This window comes from Cryptotermes secundus, unplaced genomic scaffold (assembly GCF_002891405.2).
Source record: "Cryptotermes secundus unplaced genomic scaffold, Csec_1.0 scaffold128, whole genome shotgun sequence".
NCBI lineage: Eukaryota > Metazoa > Arthropoda > Insecta > Blattodea > Kalotermitidae > Cryptotermes > Cryptotermes secundus.
The window spans coordinates 367529-388972 of NW_019726222.1; the positions used below are offsets into that span (position 1 = coordinate 367529).

The 21444-nt window shown below is 35.9% G+C and overlaps 1 protein-coding gene across 12 annotated transcripts in view; it reads left to right on the plus strand.

Moving 5' to 3' along the window:
* The window catches only part of LOC111863876, a 369328-nt gene extending 349952 nt beyond the window's left edge, over positions 1-19376 (plus strand). For 9 of the 12 annotated variants that reach the window (XM_033751237.1, XM_033751240.1, XM_033751242.1 and 6 more), the window contains 3 exons: positions 7913-8130; positions 14190-14593; positions 16371-19376. In XM_033751237.1, coding sequence (XP_033607128.1) covers positions 7913-8130; positions 14190-14593; positions 16371-17516 — 1768 coding nt within the window. In that variant the 3' untranslated portion in view covers positions 17517-19376. Of the gene's footprint in view, positions 1-7912; positions 8131-14189; positions 14594-16370 lie in introns of those variants that run through there. The other 3 variants (XM_023850647.2, XM_023850657.2, XM_023850656.2) reach the window with 3 other exon arrangements.
* Positions 19377-21444: the final 2068 nt, after the last annotated feature.

Sequence of the window (21444 nt, forward strand, 5' to 3'; positions counted from 1 at the left end):
ACTTGAAATCCGCAGTTGGCGAGGGATTGCAGTGTGGTTCAAGTAAAGAAGTCAGGCTCCCTGGAGAGTGTAGTAGTAAGGTTTCACTGTACAGTTGTGTTCTCTGAATAGATCATTTAATACAGAAACACACTGTGTCCCAAGGTAGTTGGTATAGTTTCAAGAAAAGGAAATGCTGAAATTAGTCTAGCTGAAACAGCAACACCAACAAAAGGCTTTCATGATGATTCAGACTGCTGTTCTGAATTGACTGTTCATACACATACAGAAATTGGCATTGGGTGTGATATTGTGCAATAGTGTACTGAATGTTGGTCACAGTGATATGACACAAACAGGTATTTCACAAAGTTTGAAAATACTGGTCACATCATTTCATAGATTAAATATTTACATATGTTTGATGATTGAAGACCTCATGTCCATTAAATGAGGAAAATTTTGTCAGTGTAGTATTGATTCTTCAGTACTGGTGAGCTACATATGGCTGGGCAGTATAATTTTCCATTTTTTCAGCCATATGAGATTTTTTTCTCAAATTGGTATTAATGGAGTCAGTTTGTGGGTTATTCCATGCGCATTACAAGATTGATCTGCTTTTTCTGTATGAAAGTACATTGCAAATAATGCTGTGCTTACCTAAGACAAAATCACTGCTGAAACTAAATCACCATTCCATGGCCGTGCCATAGCTCAAGCGGTTAGTCACTGGCTTCCCACCGCGGCAGCCTGGGTTCAATCCTGTATCTGGTCAAGTGGGATTTGTGGTGGACAAAGTGGCACTGGGGCAGGTTTTCTCCGAGTACTTCGGTTTCCCCTGGCAGTCTTCATTCCACCTAATTCTCCATCACCATAATCACCCTGGGCAGGCTACAATAGGCCAATCAGTGGCCACCATGCGGAGTGGACCCAGTTGGACTCCATCCCCAACTAAGCAAAAAATCACCATTCCACCTAATGATGTCAGAAATATTTCAGTTCTAGGGAAGAGGGGAAAGGGAGACAACTTCACTCACTCACCCATTTGATTATCCTCTAATACATTCCCCCTAAATTTATTACAAAATGTGATAGATTGAAAACACATATTACTCATAGGTTAATAGAGTTATAGATGACATATATATTATTAAAGTTGGTGGCACCAGATACAGGTTAGGGATCTTCAGAGGCACTCATGGTACTAACATTGCAGATTTTCCTGATCTATAACTCTAGAAATGAAAATGTTAATCTTTGCCATATTTGTGGGGTATAAATGTGGAATGAAAAATATTTTTGATGAAGTGCACCACAAACTACATCACGCCCCACACCTCTTTGTTATAAGCACTGATTCTATGTGTACTGGTGGGCTGAAATATTTTGGGGCTTCAAATCAGTTGAGCTTTTGGTCTTAATTCAATTAATAAATGTTTGTTTTACCTTCCAAATTCTTCTCTGTATGGATTTAATATTTATGATAGCAGATTGCCAATGAGATGATTTAATTTCTGTAAGCAGCACCATTCATGTTACCGGTTACTCAACACAGATTCAGTGTAACTGCACCATACAGTTGGTGATGTAACTTGCATGAATTCTACTGCTTAAACAGCACGTTGATATCTTTGTAAGTACCTAGGAACCATGGTAAAGCTGCTTCACATAGGTCAAAATAGAATAACCACCACCACACCACCATTATGTCTTATACCATGAAACCGCAGTTAACTGACTGACAGGTTATGTGGATAGTTCATGTATATCTTTAACATATTGTATCACTTGATTGAAGTTTTACTTCAGTAATTTTTTATTTATTTATTTTTTTGTGGTTTAATTTAAATTGTTGTCTAGGGCTATAATATCGAATGATGTAGGTGAATAATGAATTGGAAGGGTGTGGAAAGAAGCAGTTATAGCTGAAGCAGGGGAACTATGCCAGTATATGCTTGGACTGAGAAAAACCATCAAACACCCTAGTCAAGATAGTCAAATGTGGCTATGTGGAATGTCATGAATACAATTCAGAAGCCTTACAACTTCAGCCAACTTGCTTGAACTTAGCAAAGTATTACTGAGGCTCAGAGTATGCATGTCATAGTGTATGTTCTTAAGACATAAAGTGTGTATATTACAGATATGTAGGCATTGAAAATAATATCTGTTGATATACAGAATTTTGCCAGATTTCATGTAAATGGTGATTTGTGAATGGTAAAGGGAAGATTTCTTGCAGGCTAACAACAGGAGAATAATGCTAAAATGAATGTTTTAATTTCTTTCTTTTATATAAGAATAAACGTCTAATGTTTAAATGATTAAGTTTTTGTTTTATTTAAGTGGGATAAGGCAATGCAGTACTTATTTTTAGTTGTGACTTAGCAAAATTCAGATTTCATCCATATAATTACATTAGTGTGCCATGTTTCAGAATATTGGAATTAATTTTTTTCTGTTACCTAAACTTGTAGTATAAATTACAGATATACATGATCATACATTTGGTTGTCAATGAGAGTGTGTCATACATGGAATGCTTATTTAATAGAAGGGAGACAGATGATGTTTACAGGACTCCTTATGAAGAAGTCTATAAATAATTTAGGCAATAGGCATCATTGATCATTTGAAGTTTATGCTACAGGGCACTGAATCATTCAAACTACAGTAGACTCTCGATTATCTACTTCATGGATTAACCGCAGAACTTTTAGAACCCATTGGTTGTAGATTATATGTTTCCATAATGATTTTAATGTTGCCATTACATCGGTTTCAGTAATATGTATGAGTGATGATTTACAACTGCAGTAGACTGTAGATCTTCTCACCCTGTTGCAAATTTTTGTTTTGTTACTTATTTCTTTTCATTTGGGACCATTACCACTGAACATGAGTTGCTTTCTTCTGTATGAAAGATATTTTTACAACTGTTTAGTGACCGGCAGCAAGACCGTTACGTAATAATAAGTGATTTTTCAGGGGTTAATGCAGCATGTTGATATGTGTTTCCAGATTTTTGGATTATCCTTTTGTTTTTAATTATCTGCCATACTTCTCCCCTCCATAATTGTGTATAATTGAGAGTTCACTGTCTGTCAGTAAACTACAGAACTGACTGTGGCCTAGCTTTAGATATGCAGCAGGAGAGCTGTATATTCAATATGCAGCACAGTACTTTGTCAGAGTTTCATTGGCATTTGATCTTTGTTGTTTCAGATTTATTATATGATTTAATAAGGTGAGATAGTTGAGGTTATGCAGTAGTTTAACCAGTTATTGTACCTGACTGAAATGATAGGATGTTTGACTATATAACTTAATCTTCAGTTTTAAAAATCAATGTAAATAAGCATCAACTGTTAGCTGCTCTGTCAAGTCATCACCATTTTTGTCTTGAAATTGTGACCTCATCCTGAGTGGAGGACTGGACTAAACAGTAATGATACCCGCTCTGCAGAAGTCTTAATTTGGGAGGTGGTTAGTTGTTTTTAAACCATATTGTTTCTTTCAGTTGAATTATGACACTCACTACGTATCATACAATGTTCTAAATTCTACACTTTCATTCTTTTCACATTTGACACATATGCTTGATAATTTTCAAAAGCAGCAGTTACTTAGTACATGTATCATTTGTTTTTATATTTTTAGAACAGTATTTGCATGATGTATTTAAATTCAGTATGGAGAATATGTGTTTAACGTCGTGCTAGTTAAATCTATCCAATTTTATTCCTGAAACGTTTGGCTGTTTGTCTTTGAGAAATAGCATTTCGGCTCTCGGCAGTAACTACCAACTTATTTCAAATACGTACGTGATGAACATTAAACGTTCAGAATATCTGTAGCAGTAGCAAGAGTTATCATAATTGGTGAAGTATCTTTTTATGTAATGGAAAAGCTAGAAGGTGCAGTGGTGATTTTGCAGGCTACTTTAATGCATACTGAGAGGAACTTTTTGCATTCTCTGTACAATGCAGAGTTCCATTTCAAAATAAATTTGTTTTCATAGTAAACAGGTTTTCCATTGTCTTGCTAATGGTGAACATGGAACACATTGTAGTGAAAAGTTTTTTGTGCGCGCCTGTAGAGTAAGTGAAATTGTGCAGGGAGGGATGTCTTAAATGTGAAACACGAAATTTTGTTGTGATGTTTATGAAGTACAGTGTGGTCACATCTTATGCAAATTTGAAATAGTATGATATGAAAAATATTAATGAAGTCTTGGTTTATGCACAAAGTTTCAAATAAATCAAATCCCAAAAAATTCGGCTAGAACTGTGTATGTGTTTCGAAACTTGTATTAAATTTTGTGAGGTCTTCAGAAATGCATCCTCACATAAAATGCAACTGTACTGTAATTACATCCTGTTGGAATTTTGATGGTTATGGCATCCAGAATGTACTGCAGTGAAGATTTTGCACATAATTTTAGTATGATAATTTACATTCAGCATCCAAATTGAGTGAACTGTGCACAGAAATGAACAGTCCTCCATACTGAATTTCTACCTGTAGTTAATAATACACAGCACAGCGGGCCAAGAAATCATAACGGACAATATTAAGAATCTCCCTAATCAAGTTACATAGGAGGCACAACATCGGCCACCTTGAAGAGAGATGACAGGGGTTATTGACATGAACCGTATGGTTTATGTATTTTAATTTTTAACAAAGTTTTTTAAAACTTTAAAACAACTTTAAATATTTCTGTAACCAGAAAGGCTGCTGTGAGTGATAGATGGAACATTGTGTACTTGGCAACATGTGTATTTGATATGACAACTGTTGTGATTGTGGTTTCTAAAAAGTGTTTGGTGCCTCTGAAGATGATCTAAATGGATCGAAACATGTAAGGCTAGTGAATCATCAAGTGAGAAAACTGAAATAGTCACATTGGACGGACTTGTCTTTTGTAATTGTAACTGTTAGTGTGACGGACCAAAATGAAACAAATCAAATTAATTTATTTTTATCTCCTAATGTATCTTGTATGTTCTAAACCTCTGGTAATTCATGATATCATCTATCATAATGAAAGAAAAACATTTCTATCTATCTGCTAATAGTGTTTCCAGAAGTTTTCCAAAAGGGAAGAATTGTAACAGCAAAATTTTATTCATATTCAGAACATCAAAATGATTAAAAACCTCATCAATTTTTGGTAGTTAATTTCTGCCAAATATAGCTTTTCCAGAAGTTAAATGAACATTAATTTCAAGTCATCAGTTTCTAGGACCGTTGTTATAGGGGTTCCTTTATAGTTCTTAGAGTGATAACCAGTTTTTTACCTGCCGAAGTATGAATTATGCATCATATACTTTGGTCATATATGACTATAATAAAGATTAACAACAATTTGTAGTATACAGATGAGTACTGACAAGGAATACTATACAGACAGTGAATTTATGGTTTTGTATGATGTGAGATGAAGTATTTAATGCTGATTAATTGTTTAATTAATTCATTGTGTGTGTTCTGTGTGAAGTACTGTATTTCGATTTTCACTAGGTATTCCACTTCATAGTGGTGAAAATGCCTAGTGAGTGACAAAATACTAGTGAAGTACTTACACGTATATGTACATATCTTCTATAAGTTCCAGTTACTCATAATGTTTATTAGGAGACAGTTTTCATATATATGATGCAGATTCTTTAGGGAAACTGTAGTATATAAATGTTGGACAATTATATTTGGTAAAATTAAAATCGTTTTTTGTCCCTTTGTATTAGAGGAAGACAAGTTATATGATTAAGCACAGTATACAGTTCTGATACAGAAAATATCATGAAATAGCCCATAAAAGAAAACATGGTTATTTGAAGACAGTGACCGTATGTTTTGAAATTATCTTTGTTATGCAGTCAGATGATAACATACTAGAGGTAAAATTATGTATCAGATACCAACGGAGAAAGGTGATTAAGTTTATTTTGGAATATGTGATTCTTACATTTTAATAAGCAAAACAATTTTGTGTATTCGAGGTACTCATATGTGCAAGGATATCTTGAAACCTAAACGAAGCAATACTATGGTGAATAAATAAAGCTAGAGAATTATGGTTGTCATGTGTTTTGGAGAAAATTTTCAGATAATTGTTTTCTTGGCCAGTCTTGAATACATGAAATAATGAATATGTAATGGGCATATTATATCTGTTCATCACATGTACTGTGTCTAGAGCCATCTGAATTTTTTTTTTAAATATATTGCCAGTGAATGAATTTTAGGTACATGTAGCATTTTGACCTCACTTAAAGGCCTGGGTGAACTTTTGTATATATTTTATTAAATTTATGCTCTATTGAAAAGCATTCAAGTATTTCAAAAAATATTGTAGGGCTAATGAGATATATATTTATGTCATCTACTGGTTTTATGTGATGAGCCATTTTATAAAAAACTGAAGCATAAAACATCATGTGAATAATAAATCTGGAATAACATCTGCCTAAGTAATAATAAAATATTGATCATTATCATGAAAAGTTCCATCCAGTGTGACTAGTGAAGATTTTTCTTATTTCAGTTATTTATGCCCTTACATGTTTCGGTCTTCAGAGACCATCATCCGAAGGACACCTTTACATCAGTACAGTTGGAGGCTACTATTACAAAATATGTTCTGAAAGTTAAAATGTATACATAAAGTAAAAAAAAAAAGTAAAGCTATTCCCTGTAACAGGCCATGAAGGCCCATACGGTTGTGAGACGTTAAAGGTCCCACATTATCTAGACAATAAGCTCAGAGATGGCAGTAAGGTTGTCAGCCTTACGCACCAGCCACACTTCACTCCCCAGGAAAATCATTTAATTAATTCCTGGTACTCATTTCTGTTAGAGGCTGAGTAAACCCCAGGGCCTAGTGCAGCCGGAAGGATTAGGTCAATTTAAAAAAAACCAATGACCTCATCAGGACTTGACCTCCTGGCTTGTAGCATAGTACCTTACCCACTACGCTAATAAAATGAAATACAATTGGGTATAAAATCAAAAGTCTTTACAACTACAGCGGCTGTTCCAATATTTTAAAATATTTATAATTGGTTTGTTAAGATTATTTGAATTTGTAAACCAAGCAGGTTCATGTCGTCCCTCTTATTATATCTCTTGATGGGTGCCAAACGTCTGCCGCCTTGTCATTCTCGAGAAGAGGGTTCTTTGATGTTGTCCTGTATGTGTTTGTGGCACGCTGTGTGATGGACCAGAATGAAACAAATCAAATTCATTGATAATTATATAAACACTATGAAACAAAACAAATAAAATGGAAATTAATAACAACTAAATATAAAAAGGAAAGAACTTAAATTAAAACCTCCAAAAGCAATAAAAAACAATAAACTCAGTTAACAGTAAGAAACATCCATCCCTCACAAAGAAGTGCATGCTGGCTTTTACCCATGTAATAAGTGCATTGAAGTTTGAATTAAGTTACTTATTGAGGCTTTGCAGTCATTTTGAAAGTTCTGAGTAGACACTCACTTGCTCCTGTAAGTAGCAAAATGAAGATTGACTAAACAAAATGATTACAATATGTTATTGGTTTGTCATGCATGATAGTATTTAACCATTGGCAGAATTTTGTGCCTTGGTATTAGAACATGCAACATCTTTATGTTACAATTGTATACTTATGTTTAGATATGTGTAAGCTCATAGTAAAGTAAAATATCAGAAATGAGCTAATTTATATTTTTAAAGAAACTGTGCCGTATATCGCAAAGTCCTTATAATATAATACATAGCATAGATAAAAGCCTCGCGTAATTCTGTAGGATGAGACATATTTATGGTTGGTTGATGAATGAGTGGTAACTTAGTATTTCTTTTTCTTCATTTTTTTAATTCATTTCCCTTCTTCCATCTCCACTTTGCATTCTTTCTTCCCATTCACCAACGATGGACACAGGCAGACGGCCAGCCCGAGCCTGTGGTGCTTCCTATCTCATTTTCAACCACAAGCAACCTTCATCAGCAAACCCTCAAGCACCAGTACCACAACTGGCAGCTCTGGTTGCCCCATCAACAGCAGCAGCACCACCCACCACCATCACCACCACCACCACTACCACCACCATGCAGGCCTCAAGTTTTCACCGTCAGAAGCATTAGGCAGGTTGCGGAGAGGTAAGGAGGGGGTCTCCTTTCCCCCTCAACTGCTGCTGCTGGCTACATTTCCCTTCATTCTCTATTTTACCTCTGCCGTGTGCTCTATCACTTCACTCACCAAACTCACCTGCCTGACTTTTGTTAGTAATCTTGTCTTGTGGCTGTTGTCCATTTTATTTTCAGACGTAGTGTTTTGTACAGAAGTTGATTTCTGGTTAATTAGTGTGGCCATTGCCATTAACAAGGACTTAACATTTTACTTTAAGAAAATTATATTCCAGACATCACATTAACCAAGTGACAAACTTTGTACGTCAGATTGTGTTAATATTCAACTAATAAGCAGTTAGAATTTTAATTTATTCTTATCCATATGAACAGGAGGTATTAGTTGATTATTATGTAATGAATGCAGATGCACTAATTGACTCCTTTTATGTTCTCACCACATTGTCTGTATTTGTATAAGCTTGTGAAACCCCTCTTATGTTGCCAGGAAATGTAGTGCCAAGTGCTTTTTTGAGCAGATTTGATGAAAGAGTCACTTTTCATGTCCACTTTTAAGACCTAGACATTGCTGGAAATGTAACATGAAAATGGGTCTTAAAGAAATAGTATGTGAGGTTGTGGGCTGGATTCATATATGGAACTGCTATGGGTTCTTGTGAAGATGAAAATGAACCTTGAGATTTCATTTAACAGGTGTGAAATTTCTTGACTAACTGAGCAGCTGTTAGGTCCTCAAGGACTGTGCACCATGGAGTTATTTGGTTAGGAAGATCGGGTTTTTATTTCAGAACTAAAGGTATTTCCGTTTCAAAAACTTGACTATTCAGATAACATGCCAGCATTACTCTTAATAAAATATGTATAACTGGAAGATCAATTTTTTATGACTTCAGGGGATCAGCAGACTATATTACAGACTCATTTGTATAATATTGTAATGTGAAAAGAAGGTCACACACACAGTAATCATGTATGAAACAGCACCGAGGAAAGCCAGGATAGACCTCAGTGAGAGAGGACAGCTGCTGCTCCAGCTGAGACTCAAATCCAATGCTTCCCTTGTGCAAGTGAGACACATTAATGCTGTCCCAACTTGTTCAGTTTATATTCACAAATTCTCTTGATATGAATCACATTGAAATTTCAGTGGGGATTTCTTCAAAACATGCTTTCTTCATGAGATGCATCCTGTTGTGTGACATGTAATGGCATTTTATGGGATCATCTACACAACAATTTTTTCGACGCCTTTGCCAAATAAACAGATGCTGGCATGTTAGTATTGATTTGTTCATTGATACAGTTTTTGTGTAGACAGTCCCATGAAATGCTATTAAAACATGCTTTGTCAGAAACATCCAACCTCAGTTACTTGAATAGTTGTGGTAAGGCAGCTGCTATATAAGTGAAATGTTTTTGGCAAAATTTGCTTATATAAATGGACTTCAGTAGAATACCCAAACATTTTCTTTGCCACTGGTAACAGAATGTTACAGTGGTCATTACATAGGTCGCCAGAAAGCAGCAGAGATACATTTCTTTCAGGTACAACATGACCAATTATAACAATCAGAAATGGAATAATTTGACCTTCAGATATGAAATAGATACTGATGGACAATGATGATGATCCTAATAAAGATATAGGTATTATCTTGCAGTTACCGCCATATATTTCATTTTCATCCATGCACACTCCGCAATTTACCATTATATCAATACACAGCTACACATTGTATGACACATAGGTTAAAACTTCAAAATAAATAATTCACATTTCTAGCTAGAGTTTCAACAAATAGCCCCTCAGTTTATCCACTCTTGTATACATTAAATCATGATTTGATATATTTAATATTTATGTGTGCTGTCAACATGGGAATTTGATTTCACTGAAGGTCTGGACTGCAATGCTCACTGAAGCATAGGTACCTCTTTCATTTTCACATTGCGGTCATTTTTATGACTACTACTAACAGTAGTTGCTTTTGCAATGTTGGGGTCAGATTCAGGGCGCTGAGGCAAGCCTTAGGCTTCCATATAAAGGATTATCTAGCCAGATTCTTCTCGCTCTGCGGAACTTCATCCAGAATATATGAAGGCCAAGGGTTAGCTTTTGCAGGTTTTTAAAGTATGTACTTCACTATAAATGTACAAGAAAATACTTCCTCATTAAAACATTTGAAAGATTATAGATCCCACAATGAGGAAGTGCTTAATGATGGGCGATGGAAGATGAAATCTGAAGGTTTCTGAAGTGAAAATACGTATTATGATCTTTTGGGTTAAGACACTGTGTAATCTGACTGGTGAGTACGAATGTTTTAGATGAACATAATACCTCCTTCTTCAGGATGAAAACAGTAGACATCCACACTTACCATCCTTGCAGTTTCATCTATGTAAATGGATACAAAATCTGGTAGCACCTGTTTTCATCCAGCCCTTCATGTTAACCATTATTCCCATTGGACAGCATAATGCCTTCACCCCTTTCTTACTCCGACTGGAAGACTTCCTCGTTGCACCTCACATTGACCTTGAAGATGGTGACTATCCATTAGGACAGTGCTGTGTGCTTAAGAAGAAAGTTTGGAGGAAAAAATTGTTAAGCCAAACTTTAATCAGATTGTATCTGTCCTCACAGCTGAAGTTGTGAGAATGTTTGATTATTGTAGTGGCTGCCCCTTTTCCCCCCAAACTTCAATCTTAACCTCAGGGTCTTTACCTATAAGATAGCACCATTCTCTAACTCTCCCCCCCCCACACACACACACACTCAATAACATTGTGAGCATGATGGCCTCTTCACATTGGATAACACTGTGCTCCATACCCCCACCCTTATTCACACTGTGAGACCTATATGTCAGCCTTCATCATCATCCTGCTTCATTCACCATGAAGATGGCAGCTGCAGTGTAGGCTGAAATGGAAAATCTTCAGAACATAATGACTCTAAAACAAGAGGTATTATAATGTTGAGTGGATACTGAATGAATATATTGTGACTTGGCTAATTCATTCACTTAAACTTGTATTTGCTGAATTGGTGTAATCCTGTAAGATGAAATTATAAAGGTGACACAGAAAGAAGATTAAGAATTTATTCAGACTGGGTAGCCGGTGCCTTGGAATTTCAAAATGAAATTCAAACCTGAACGAATATCAGCAAGATAACGTAGTGTTCACAGGTTTCTCCTTGAGTATGAAACATGAGATTCATTTAAAAACAGTGTGTGATTCTTTCATCAATCTTTTGAATGTGCAGACATTTTGTACTTTTGTTCTGGCTTTAGATTTCAAAGTAACTACAGTTTGTTGATAATTCAGCTGAAAAACAGAGTGAGTGTTGCAAGAAACAGCTGCCTTCAGAATGCTATTTTCTTATGGGATCAACTAGAATCTAGTTTGTTATTATGTGCCATTCTATTTTCTGAGCTGTACATAGATACTTTTTCTAACAATGAAAATGTACGTATAACCCACAGTTCGTTGTATCCAGCCTTGAATAAGAATTATGTTGGTCCATTCATTTTGTCTGAAATTTTAACCTATTCATTTGAATTCCTTGCTTCTTCCTGTGTTTAATATATGTGTTAGTGTGTCTTAATTAGTTTTTAATACATTTTTGTAGCACTGCGATGGTAAATTTACTACTTTCTCACATTCTTCCTTTCCTGACTTGTATTGTACAAATGCCAAATAGCATTTGTGAAGATTGGTGAATAATATATGACAGCTTAGGATGAGGGTGCTCTAATGTATTTACTTTGAATTTTTTTATTCTTTTTCGAAAGGAATTTCATTACAGGAAGTGGATTACATGAGTGATAACATATGTCTCTGTAATTTGTAACCAGATGTGTGGAACGTTTTTAAATGTAATGCATTGCTTTTACTGCTTTCCAGTGTTGGCATGTATGACCACTTCTTTGAAGACCTTATTATTGATGGAGATTTTAGTTCATTCTAAATATTAAGTATACTTCATTATTTAGAATTTGTCTTAAGAGTTTATAGAGATTTAAAAGGGTACATGTTCTGTTAAAGTGTGTATTATTTGTTATGAGATGTTGTGCTAGCAGCCACAGAGTACCCTGACTGATTTTAATTTATCTTTAAATAGCTATGATGCACTTGTCACTGGCAGCTGCTTTTATTTCCACTTGTGCTTCATTTTCACTATTATCAGATATGTGTGTGTGTTGTATTAATTGAGTGTATTTTGAAATGTTTGCATTGGTTTATTTTGTACTTAGATGCCTGATAGAATATTTAAATTGCTAGTAATTAAGTTCTTGCCAGTACAGCCTGATACTCACGTAGTTGTGATATCAGCTTGCACAGTCTTTCAGCTTGGGCTCATCTTCTGTACCAGTTAAATCAAATCATGATTGAGCATTATTTCCAGAAATGTCCACATTTACGTAAAAGTACTTAAAGGCCACCCGTGTTTTATAATTTATGTTTATGTAATGGTTATGCATTAAAGATTTGCCATTAACTGAACATATAGTGTTGAAGTACTTGGATGAACATTTACTTCAAGCATGCACATACAAAAATAACATGATACAGTGTAGTGCTTTTCAGACTCCACATGGGCATATTTTCATTCCTCTGAAACAATGTTTCACATGCTCATCAGCTTCCTGTAATTTAAAAACGCTTAAGAAATGAAATGATAGGTGAGAATGCATTTAGTTGGGATAGTGATATTCATGCTATGCAATGGAATACAGAATTAGAATGAGATATATGAAATGGTAATCCTCCTTTCTTGTTAGTTGATGTCAGTAATAATTATAATTATTAAAGTATAGTGTTTAATAAAAAAAAATGTTATTGATGCCATTCAGCTCTATGGACATTAGGTAACATGTGACTTGCAAACCAGTGCCACAGCTGGTATATTATTGGTTGCAAACTTAGGTTCTTAGCACTGAAATATTAACATAAAGCTCAGAGTAATAGCAATTGTTGCAACAAGAAATCATGGTATGTAGGAAGTGCATTATTGTTCTCAGGCATAGGAAGTATAATTGACATTATTATGGTGCATTGATGTGGCATGATATGTTATTTTCTCACTTTGAAGTAGGTTTGTGGATAAAATTTCAGAAAAAGAATATAGCTGTAAATGCACATCAAACAGTGGAAATTTTTAATTATGGACGCCCCTTATGAATTTACCGCAAGTTTGCCAGTTATTACTTGTTATACCCCACATTCATTTCCTTGTCAGAGTGAGAGGAAAGAGCACAGAATTTCTACTGTATCTGACCATAGCAAACCCATCAGTATAGCCATATTACTGAAAGAGCCAGGGAGTGGACCATGGAGTACCATCTAAAGTTATTATACTCATACTGTTGCGTTATGAAATTCTACCTTGAAATAAGGTTGTTTCCATTTTGTCCAACCATATGTGTACATGTATATCAATGGATCATCTTATATTACCACCCTCATATGATTTCCATACAGCTGAGAAGTGGTGGTTAGTACAGTGATTGTGTTTGTATAGCACGTATATTTTTTTTACAAAGAAGGTTTATGTAGCCAATTCCAGTCATGAAAGTTCCTAAATTTCTCCACAGACATGTTCTCAATAAACATGTTTTGCACACCCCATTTAAGTAATGGTTCTTGGGGATGGGGCCTAGAATTCATATAATGTGTAATACACTTCTGTATGTAATTATAAATTACCATCATGTAAGTGCGCATTTCTTAATAAAATGCTGCATACATTATTATGAAGTAAATATACATTTCAATTTATAGAAAATAATAAAGTAGATGAAGGTTTAGGAAAAGTTGGAAAATTACAGAAACTAAGTATACTGAAATTTTTATTCACATTTTGAACTTTTCAGTTAAAAAGTCTATATAGCAGTATAAAAGAATGGTTTAATTTTCCTGCTGAATTCTCTCACAGTTAAAATAGCCCCTCATGTGTAGGCTGGATGTATCATGTTTGGCATGTATAACATGGTTTATACTGGAATTTTGTTTTTTCATTTTATGATTTAATTAATAATATTCTCTGTTGCAACCCGTAGGCAGTGACCTACTGGTGAGCCTCACATCAACCTTTGACCAGAAGCTGAAATCTCTGCTGAGTGGAACAACAACAACAGCAGCAGCAGCAACAACAGTTGGAGCTGCCACTGATACAACTCCTGCTACAGAAACAAACATTTCACTAGAACACAGTAAGCTGCTACAGGAGAATGAAATTGAAGAAAATGGTGGCAATGACAAGTCATTACCTGTGAGTGCAGGAGGAAGCTCAGAGATGTCAAAAAATAATCTGTTGGAAACTTCAGCAATTATATGTACCAATGAAGAAAGCATATCAGTTCAGCCAACAGTGACATTCACACCCACCTACACAGCCCTCTTCCGAGACCCCAGCCTCCATCGCAGGAAGAGCACCCCTGATGATTATCAAGGACAGAAAGATGTAAGTTGGCTGAGTTTGCTGTAGACAAGTTCTGTAATTAGAATGTAGTACTCCATTTTGAACTGATCAATGTCTGCCATGTTCAAGGTTTATGTAACCTTGTGGTACCTACAGCATACTTTATCCCCAGTTTTTGGTTTATATAACAACGCTTTAAGTTTCTTAAATTATATAGCATCTAATGACACCATGATTAGAGATTAATCAGTTGGAAATGATTAGGGTGATTAATACCCAGTGAATTGGAAAGGATGTGGAAGGAAGTAGTTGTAAGATATGCTGTTCTGGCATTAGTCTAGAGGGTCAGAGGAAAATCATGAAAACCTTAGGCAGGATAGCTTGTCACTGGACCAAGATATTGTCCAGGATCTACAAAGCAGGAGCATTAATCGCTCAATTGTGATGCTTGATTACAGTCTGCTGGATTTAATTATACAGTAAATCATTCTGTAGCACAATCTAGGCCTGACATAGAGAGATACAGCTCGTTTTCAAATAAATAAAATATTAAAAATCTTTTAATGTTTAAAATAGATGGAAATTGGGTACTTGTGCCAGTTTGCTCTTCCCTCAAGTTTCCAGTTTTTCTTCTTTAATGTTTACCAGTTATTACAGTTTATGCTTCCTTTTGCATCAGTTTAGCAGTATGTTGAGAGCATTAAGTTGTAATCTTTCATCCAGTTGCAGTGAGCATGTAATGGTCAATTCAGGTGTGTGTGTGCAAAGGAGGGGGTTCTCCAGAAACTCACCATTCCACAAGATATCAAATTCTGTTGTTATGTGCTATCTACAGACAAGGTAGTGGTGCTATGATATGCTGTTTCCTCTAAATAATCAAAACAAAGCTGTCAGAAACCTGCCACAGAGCAAAATAATTTGAGTTGTACAATGCTAGATTAGAAGTTTCCAGTTATGGTGATAAAAATGTGGTGTGTTAGTCAGACCTTTCCCAGCCGTGGCATGTAATTTGTTAATTATATCTGTATTTTGTGCTCTGTACAAATGAATGATGCAATTAGGCATTAGGAGTGTGGAGGTATGAGGTATAGCCCCCCATTCTTGATGTTGGCACTAGATGGGGGTGAGTGGTTAGCTTCATGTCCTGGTTGCTTTACCCCCAGGGAAAGAGTCCCCAGTGCCCATTGGATAGGAGGCTGGGTGGGCCCCAGAGCTGGTCTTAACATTATGGATAAAAGAAAGATCTTGCCTCTGCTAGGAATTGAACCTTGGCCTTCCAGCCCCTAGCCTGTCACTGTACAGACTGAGATTGTTGTATTTCCATAATTGTAAATGCTAGTGCAGTGTAAGTATCATAATTACTTATCAATACTCACTTTTAAATTAGGAACACTTGCCAGCTTTCTGCTTCCTCCCAGTCTATAAACTATTACTATCATCACTGCACCATAAGTTTGGTGTGGCAGATGTGGTACATTTAACTTTAGGAATGTAATTACTTCAAACTGCTATACAGATGAGAAACTTAACAAGGTGCAATATGTGAACCATAAAATTAATATCTCATAGCTATTGTGATGTAGAAGGAAGAAGTGAATGATGATAAGAATGCCGCATATGTATTGCTTCTAGTAGCTTTACAGTTATGAATAATTACCATGGCTAAGTTATCTTTAACCTCATTGATCAGTCATATGGTATTTGTATTGTCAGTTGCAAGATGTGCCGAAGAAGAATGCAGCAATTTTAGATTGAAGCAGCTAATTATTAATGGCTGTGAAGTTGTGAAATTAATGAAAGATGATTATTTTTATTTCAGGATGTTATTGGAAAAGATGAAGAAGAACAAATGAAACCAGAGAAACAAGATAACCTAATTCAAGGAAGATCTAGGGAGAGTAGTTCTGTGTCTCCTAGGCAACATTGCCCTCATTTGGATCAGAAATCATTACATGGAGGCAAGAACTATGAAAAGGAGAATGGAAATGATGAAGAATGTGTTGAGAGTTTAAAGAATGTGACAAGGGGGGTAAACGCAATTCCAAGACCCAAAAGTATAGACTCTGTAACAAAATTAGAGAACACAGAATCGTCACATAGCACGAGGCTCAAACAGTCAGAATCCCTGACAAAATGTGAGAAAGAAGAAGGAAGTTCTGCAAGTGTAAAACTGAAACACTCAGAATCATTGACTAAGGCAGATAAACAAGAGACAGCAGCAGTAAATAGCCGGCTAAAACGTTCCGAATCTTTGACTAAAGCTGAAAGGTGTAGTGAATCAGCTTTGACGCACACAAAGCTGAAACGTTCCGAGTCACTCTCCAAAGCAGAAAAGACTGAGGCCTTGTCAAATACAAGACTTAGACGTTCTGAATCTCTTACAAAAGCTGAAAGATCTGAATCACCGTCAAACTCCAAGTTAAAACGTTCTGACTCATTGACAAAAACCGAGAAAACTGAATCCAATATTAGCAAGCGTAGACAGCAAGAGATGCTAATTTCTGGTTCATGTATTCGAAGTTCCAGTAGGGGAAATAAGGAAAAGGAAAATATAGCAACACTTCTGACAAAATTGAAACGCAAGAACGTGATGGCTGAATGTTCCATCAAGCGTCGTCACACTGTGGGAGGGACGAAAGACTTTGACAAACTCCATTGGCTGGATAATCGGTTGCAACATGAACAGCTTGCTGAGAATGAGGCAGCAAATGCGGTTGCCATGGCAACTATGAACAATAAAGAACGTCGATGTCTTCGAACAAGTTCGCCTGACCTCAGTTCATCCCGCCTGAATGGGGTTCCAGCACGGGATGGATTTTTGGTTGAGATTAGCTTGCTTGGCAGTGGGGGTATCATGGCAGAGCTTAGGCAGCACCTCTCACCAGCCACAGGACGTCCACACAGTCTCCCAGATCCAAATCTGGTCTCAAGAGCATTCAAAGTACCCCTAGAGTCACATGTTTAAAACATCGGTACATAGTTTGTGCTTGAGGTTATTATTTCCTTGTGAAGTTGAGTCAGGTGATGTTGAATCTGTCTCAACATTTTTCCCAAAATAACTATCTGGCATAAACATGAAGTGAAATCTACTTATGATAATAAATAAGTCTCTTGCATAATCAGTTTTTGAATCTACAGAACTGAGGTTTACTGCAGTAACAAACAACTGCAATGTGCATTTAACTGGACTAAGAGTGAAGATGTGAAGACATTTTGCAAATATTTGGAACAGAAACAGAAGGAATTGAGCATGTAGGCAGTACAGTATTTGAATAACAGTTTCAGTGTATAAACTGGCCTGACATCTCTGTAGCAAAAATTATTCTAAACAAAATTTGGATTTTTAATCTGAAATAAGAAACATCCGTAATGATGAAAATGATAATCTACTGGCAGTGTGTGTTAATGAGTCAGCACTGTGAATGTTAATATATTCAATGACTTGTCATTAATTGCCACTGTAGAGGGCTTGGTGTGTACATTTTAAAAATTCATATTGGGAAGTATAAATCCCAGTGGATTTTAATGTATTGAAAGTTATGCTTCTCTGTAAGAAGTTTGTAATGACCGTTGTATTTGATGACTTTTCTCATTGCATGCCGTCAAGATACCATCTATATCAAGTTAGGAACATTTCCAAGGCAGTTTCATATGTTATGAACACATTGCTTGCTGCCTTTCCTGCCTGTGTTAAGTACATCCTAAGCAGTATTTTACTGTAAACATTCTGGTTTTTCTTCTCATGAATTTTTCAGCAGTATGTATTGTTCTGGTGACATTAACAAGACCCTGACTTAATGACAATCGCAACACATAAACCATCTGACATTATTGAAATGTCATTGTGTAAGATTATTGCATTGTAATTAAGAAGAATTTGGATTTTTCAGGATTTACACACTTGTCAGGTTATTTCAATTAATCTTGGGAAACATCATGTGGAAAATAAGGATACAGTCAATTATACAAACTGGATGTATAGCCTAAATACTGCATATCAATACGTAGAACCATGAAATTGTAAGGATTAGACAAATATATAGATTGTTATTTTTTTTCTTCTGTTGCTTAAGGGAGAGCTTTAGTTGGAATTCCGTTATGCTCTTTACAGAGGCTGCTGAGTGTATGTTTAGTGATGATGTATGTCTTTGTGTCTCTTCTGTTTTATTTCCTGTGCAGAATGTGGGAAACTGTATTAATTGACAAAACCAAGTGTGGAGTGAGCCTGTGTGGGTGTGTATGTGTGTGCAGTTGCAGATTGGAAGTGTGAAGTCTATTCTTGAGAACTATTTCAGAGAGGAAGTGTCAGAGAGGTAGGTTCAGTTATTATTGAGATAATCTGAACAAAGCAATCTTTTTGTGATACAAATAATTTTTTTTCTTTACATAGATGTTTATATATATTACAATATTGTGAGGTGATAACAACATGGGGATTTTTTTATATGGGCCGTCCAATAAAAGGAAGAAAAATAAAAAGAAAAATTGTTATTTTTGTTTTCAAAATGCCTTATAGTCTGATAAAAACACCAACTGCAAGTGGGTGAACGAAAGCTTTTAAATGAAATATGTATTGTATATTTATGTTGCAATTTAGAGGCGAGCTTGTGCGAAGGAACAGGAAGCTCAGATCTTATGATTTTGTGTGATATTGTGATGACATTGTAGGGAGGGGAGAGAGATTTTGGAAGGGGGGTTCTCTAAACTTGAATGAAACAAGCTTGCTAGAGTCAGTTAATGTAAAATATGCACATTCATTTTATGAAGCATTGTACTTGTATGGTCTTTTTTCTTTGTAAATATATGAGCTCTGAATACATGTGAATGATTTGTTCATGTATCACTATTCCATTCCTTTGAAGAGTGAATTGTTCCTCATTCAGTAATAAAATGTCAGAAAAGAAAGGATTCAAGAGACATTCATTACTTTCTGGCTTAACATTTTTTTCAAACTCCTGCAGTATAGTTTTAGCATACGTCCCTTACTTTGAAACAAGAACTTCTGGGAGGAACTACTTGCCTACTTTCCTTGATGTGACACGGGCAGCACAGAAGACAGTGTATTGAACATTTCTTCAATTGTTGCGTGTATATTTGTTGCCACAGTAATGTTTTTATATACATAGAGTGGTGGGAGGGATTTATGAAATTCACTGTTGAGATAGGCTCATGTGCCATGATACACTTATGCAAGTTTCATAAAGATGGGTTCAGCCATTCAGAAATAGATAATGGGAGATACACGGACACACAGCATGGAGATTGCATAAACCTACTTTTATTTTTTTTCAAAATGAAGGAAGCAGGCTAAACTAAAAGGAGGCATATGAGACCACTTTGCCCTCTGCCCCACCCCAACCCTAATGCCTAAAAGTTGGTACAGTGGAATCAGAAGAAATGGCCTTTGCCAGGCAACAGCTCAGTAAATACAATCCTATGGCAATGAATACAGTTAACAAAAGGGAACTGTTAGACACAGTGTTTTCTGTGCATGCCATGCTGTATCAAATAACTCAGTATGTAGTAAAAGGAATGTAGACAATTGAATCTTCCCAGAATTTCATGCTTAAAGAAGTATACCCTTTTTCAGTGAACATCCTAGTAATGTCTGATTTAATCCTTGTAACCTATGTTCAGAAATGCATTGTTATGAAGTCTGTCTTCAGCCCCATGAGACTTTGCTCAGTTAAATATACAGGTTGGAGAACCTATAGGCCCATATGATGTGGCAGGCAGTCACAATTCTCTTGCATGTGAGTCAGCAGTACTTGTCTCTTCGCAATGTTTCTGTGCAACGTAGTTCGTTGTTCGTGTAAGTTTTGAGGTTTTCACGGTGATGACTATGAAGAAAGTCGTCTTCTGCGTTTAGGCGCCGTGTATTCTTCGTTTTGGCCGACGTTTCGGAGGAATGTAGTAGCAGTACGAGGAGCAGTAGTACTGCTCTCTGCATTCCAAGCCATTCACCTGCTCTGAAGATGGAGGCGATACGTTCCTCCAAAACGTCGGCCAAAACGAAGAATACACTGTGCCTAAACCCAGAAGACGACTTTCTTCATAGTTCATTGTTCCTTTATTAGACACTATTTCACTACATGTTTTGGCATAAATGGTCATCTTCAGGTGTACAGGTTGTAGTAGTTCAGGACTCTGCTGCTCTCTCTAATGTATTTTTTTCTTCCTCCTCTTTCATTTACTCTTCTTATGCTTTCATCTTCTTGTCTGTAGTGAACCTCTATCCAGTGCATAGGTACTTGTACATGCAAAAACAAATGCAAACTCTTTGTTTTTGCCAAATGAAAATATTTTGACTAAACACAGTCTGCCCACTGCTCCAACTCCTGGTGATCATAATGATCCATCATTGTGATCACCAGAAATATTGATCATCACCTCTACATACAAAATTTAAAATGAAATACATTTAATATATTGCATTTTTATTTACCATATATAAATGTCTAGCATTATGCTCTTATTGTTTCTGATTTATATGAACTATAGGTAAGGCCGTTTGTGTGTGTGTGTGTGTGTTCATGTGTGCATTCATTCATTCATTCATTTATTTTTCGTTCCATGGATCCACAATACAAGTGAGATATAGGACATGTCCATACAGTGCATGCATAAACATCTGAGCATTGTGCTTTCCAACAGAGGTTTACCTAATGCACCATTTTTAAGGAGCCTAAGCCCCCCTGTAGGTGAGGATTTACTGTATTTCTGGTGACAAAAATATACTTGAATAGTGAATCATAATGTATTGTAGACAGTGATAACAATAAGAACCAAGTTTCATACCCACACAACAAACAGCATAACTAGTCAAAAATAGAGTGAATGCCATTTCCCAGAATTAAAAAGGATTGAAGATAAGGCAGACCACACTTCGCCAT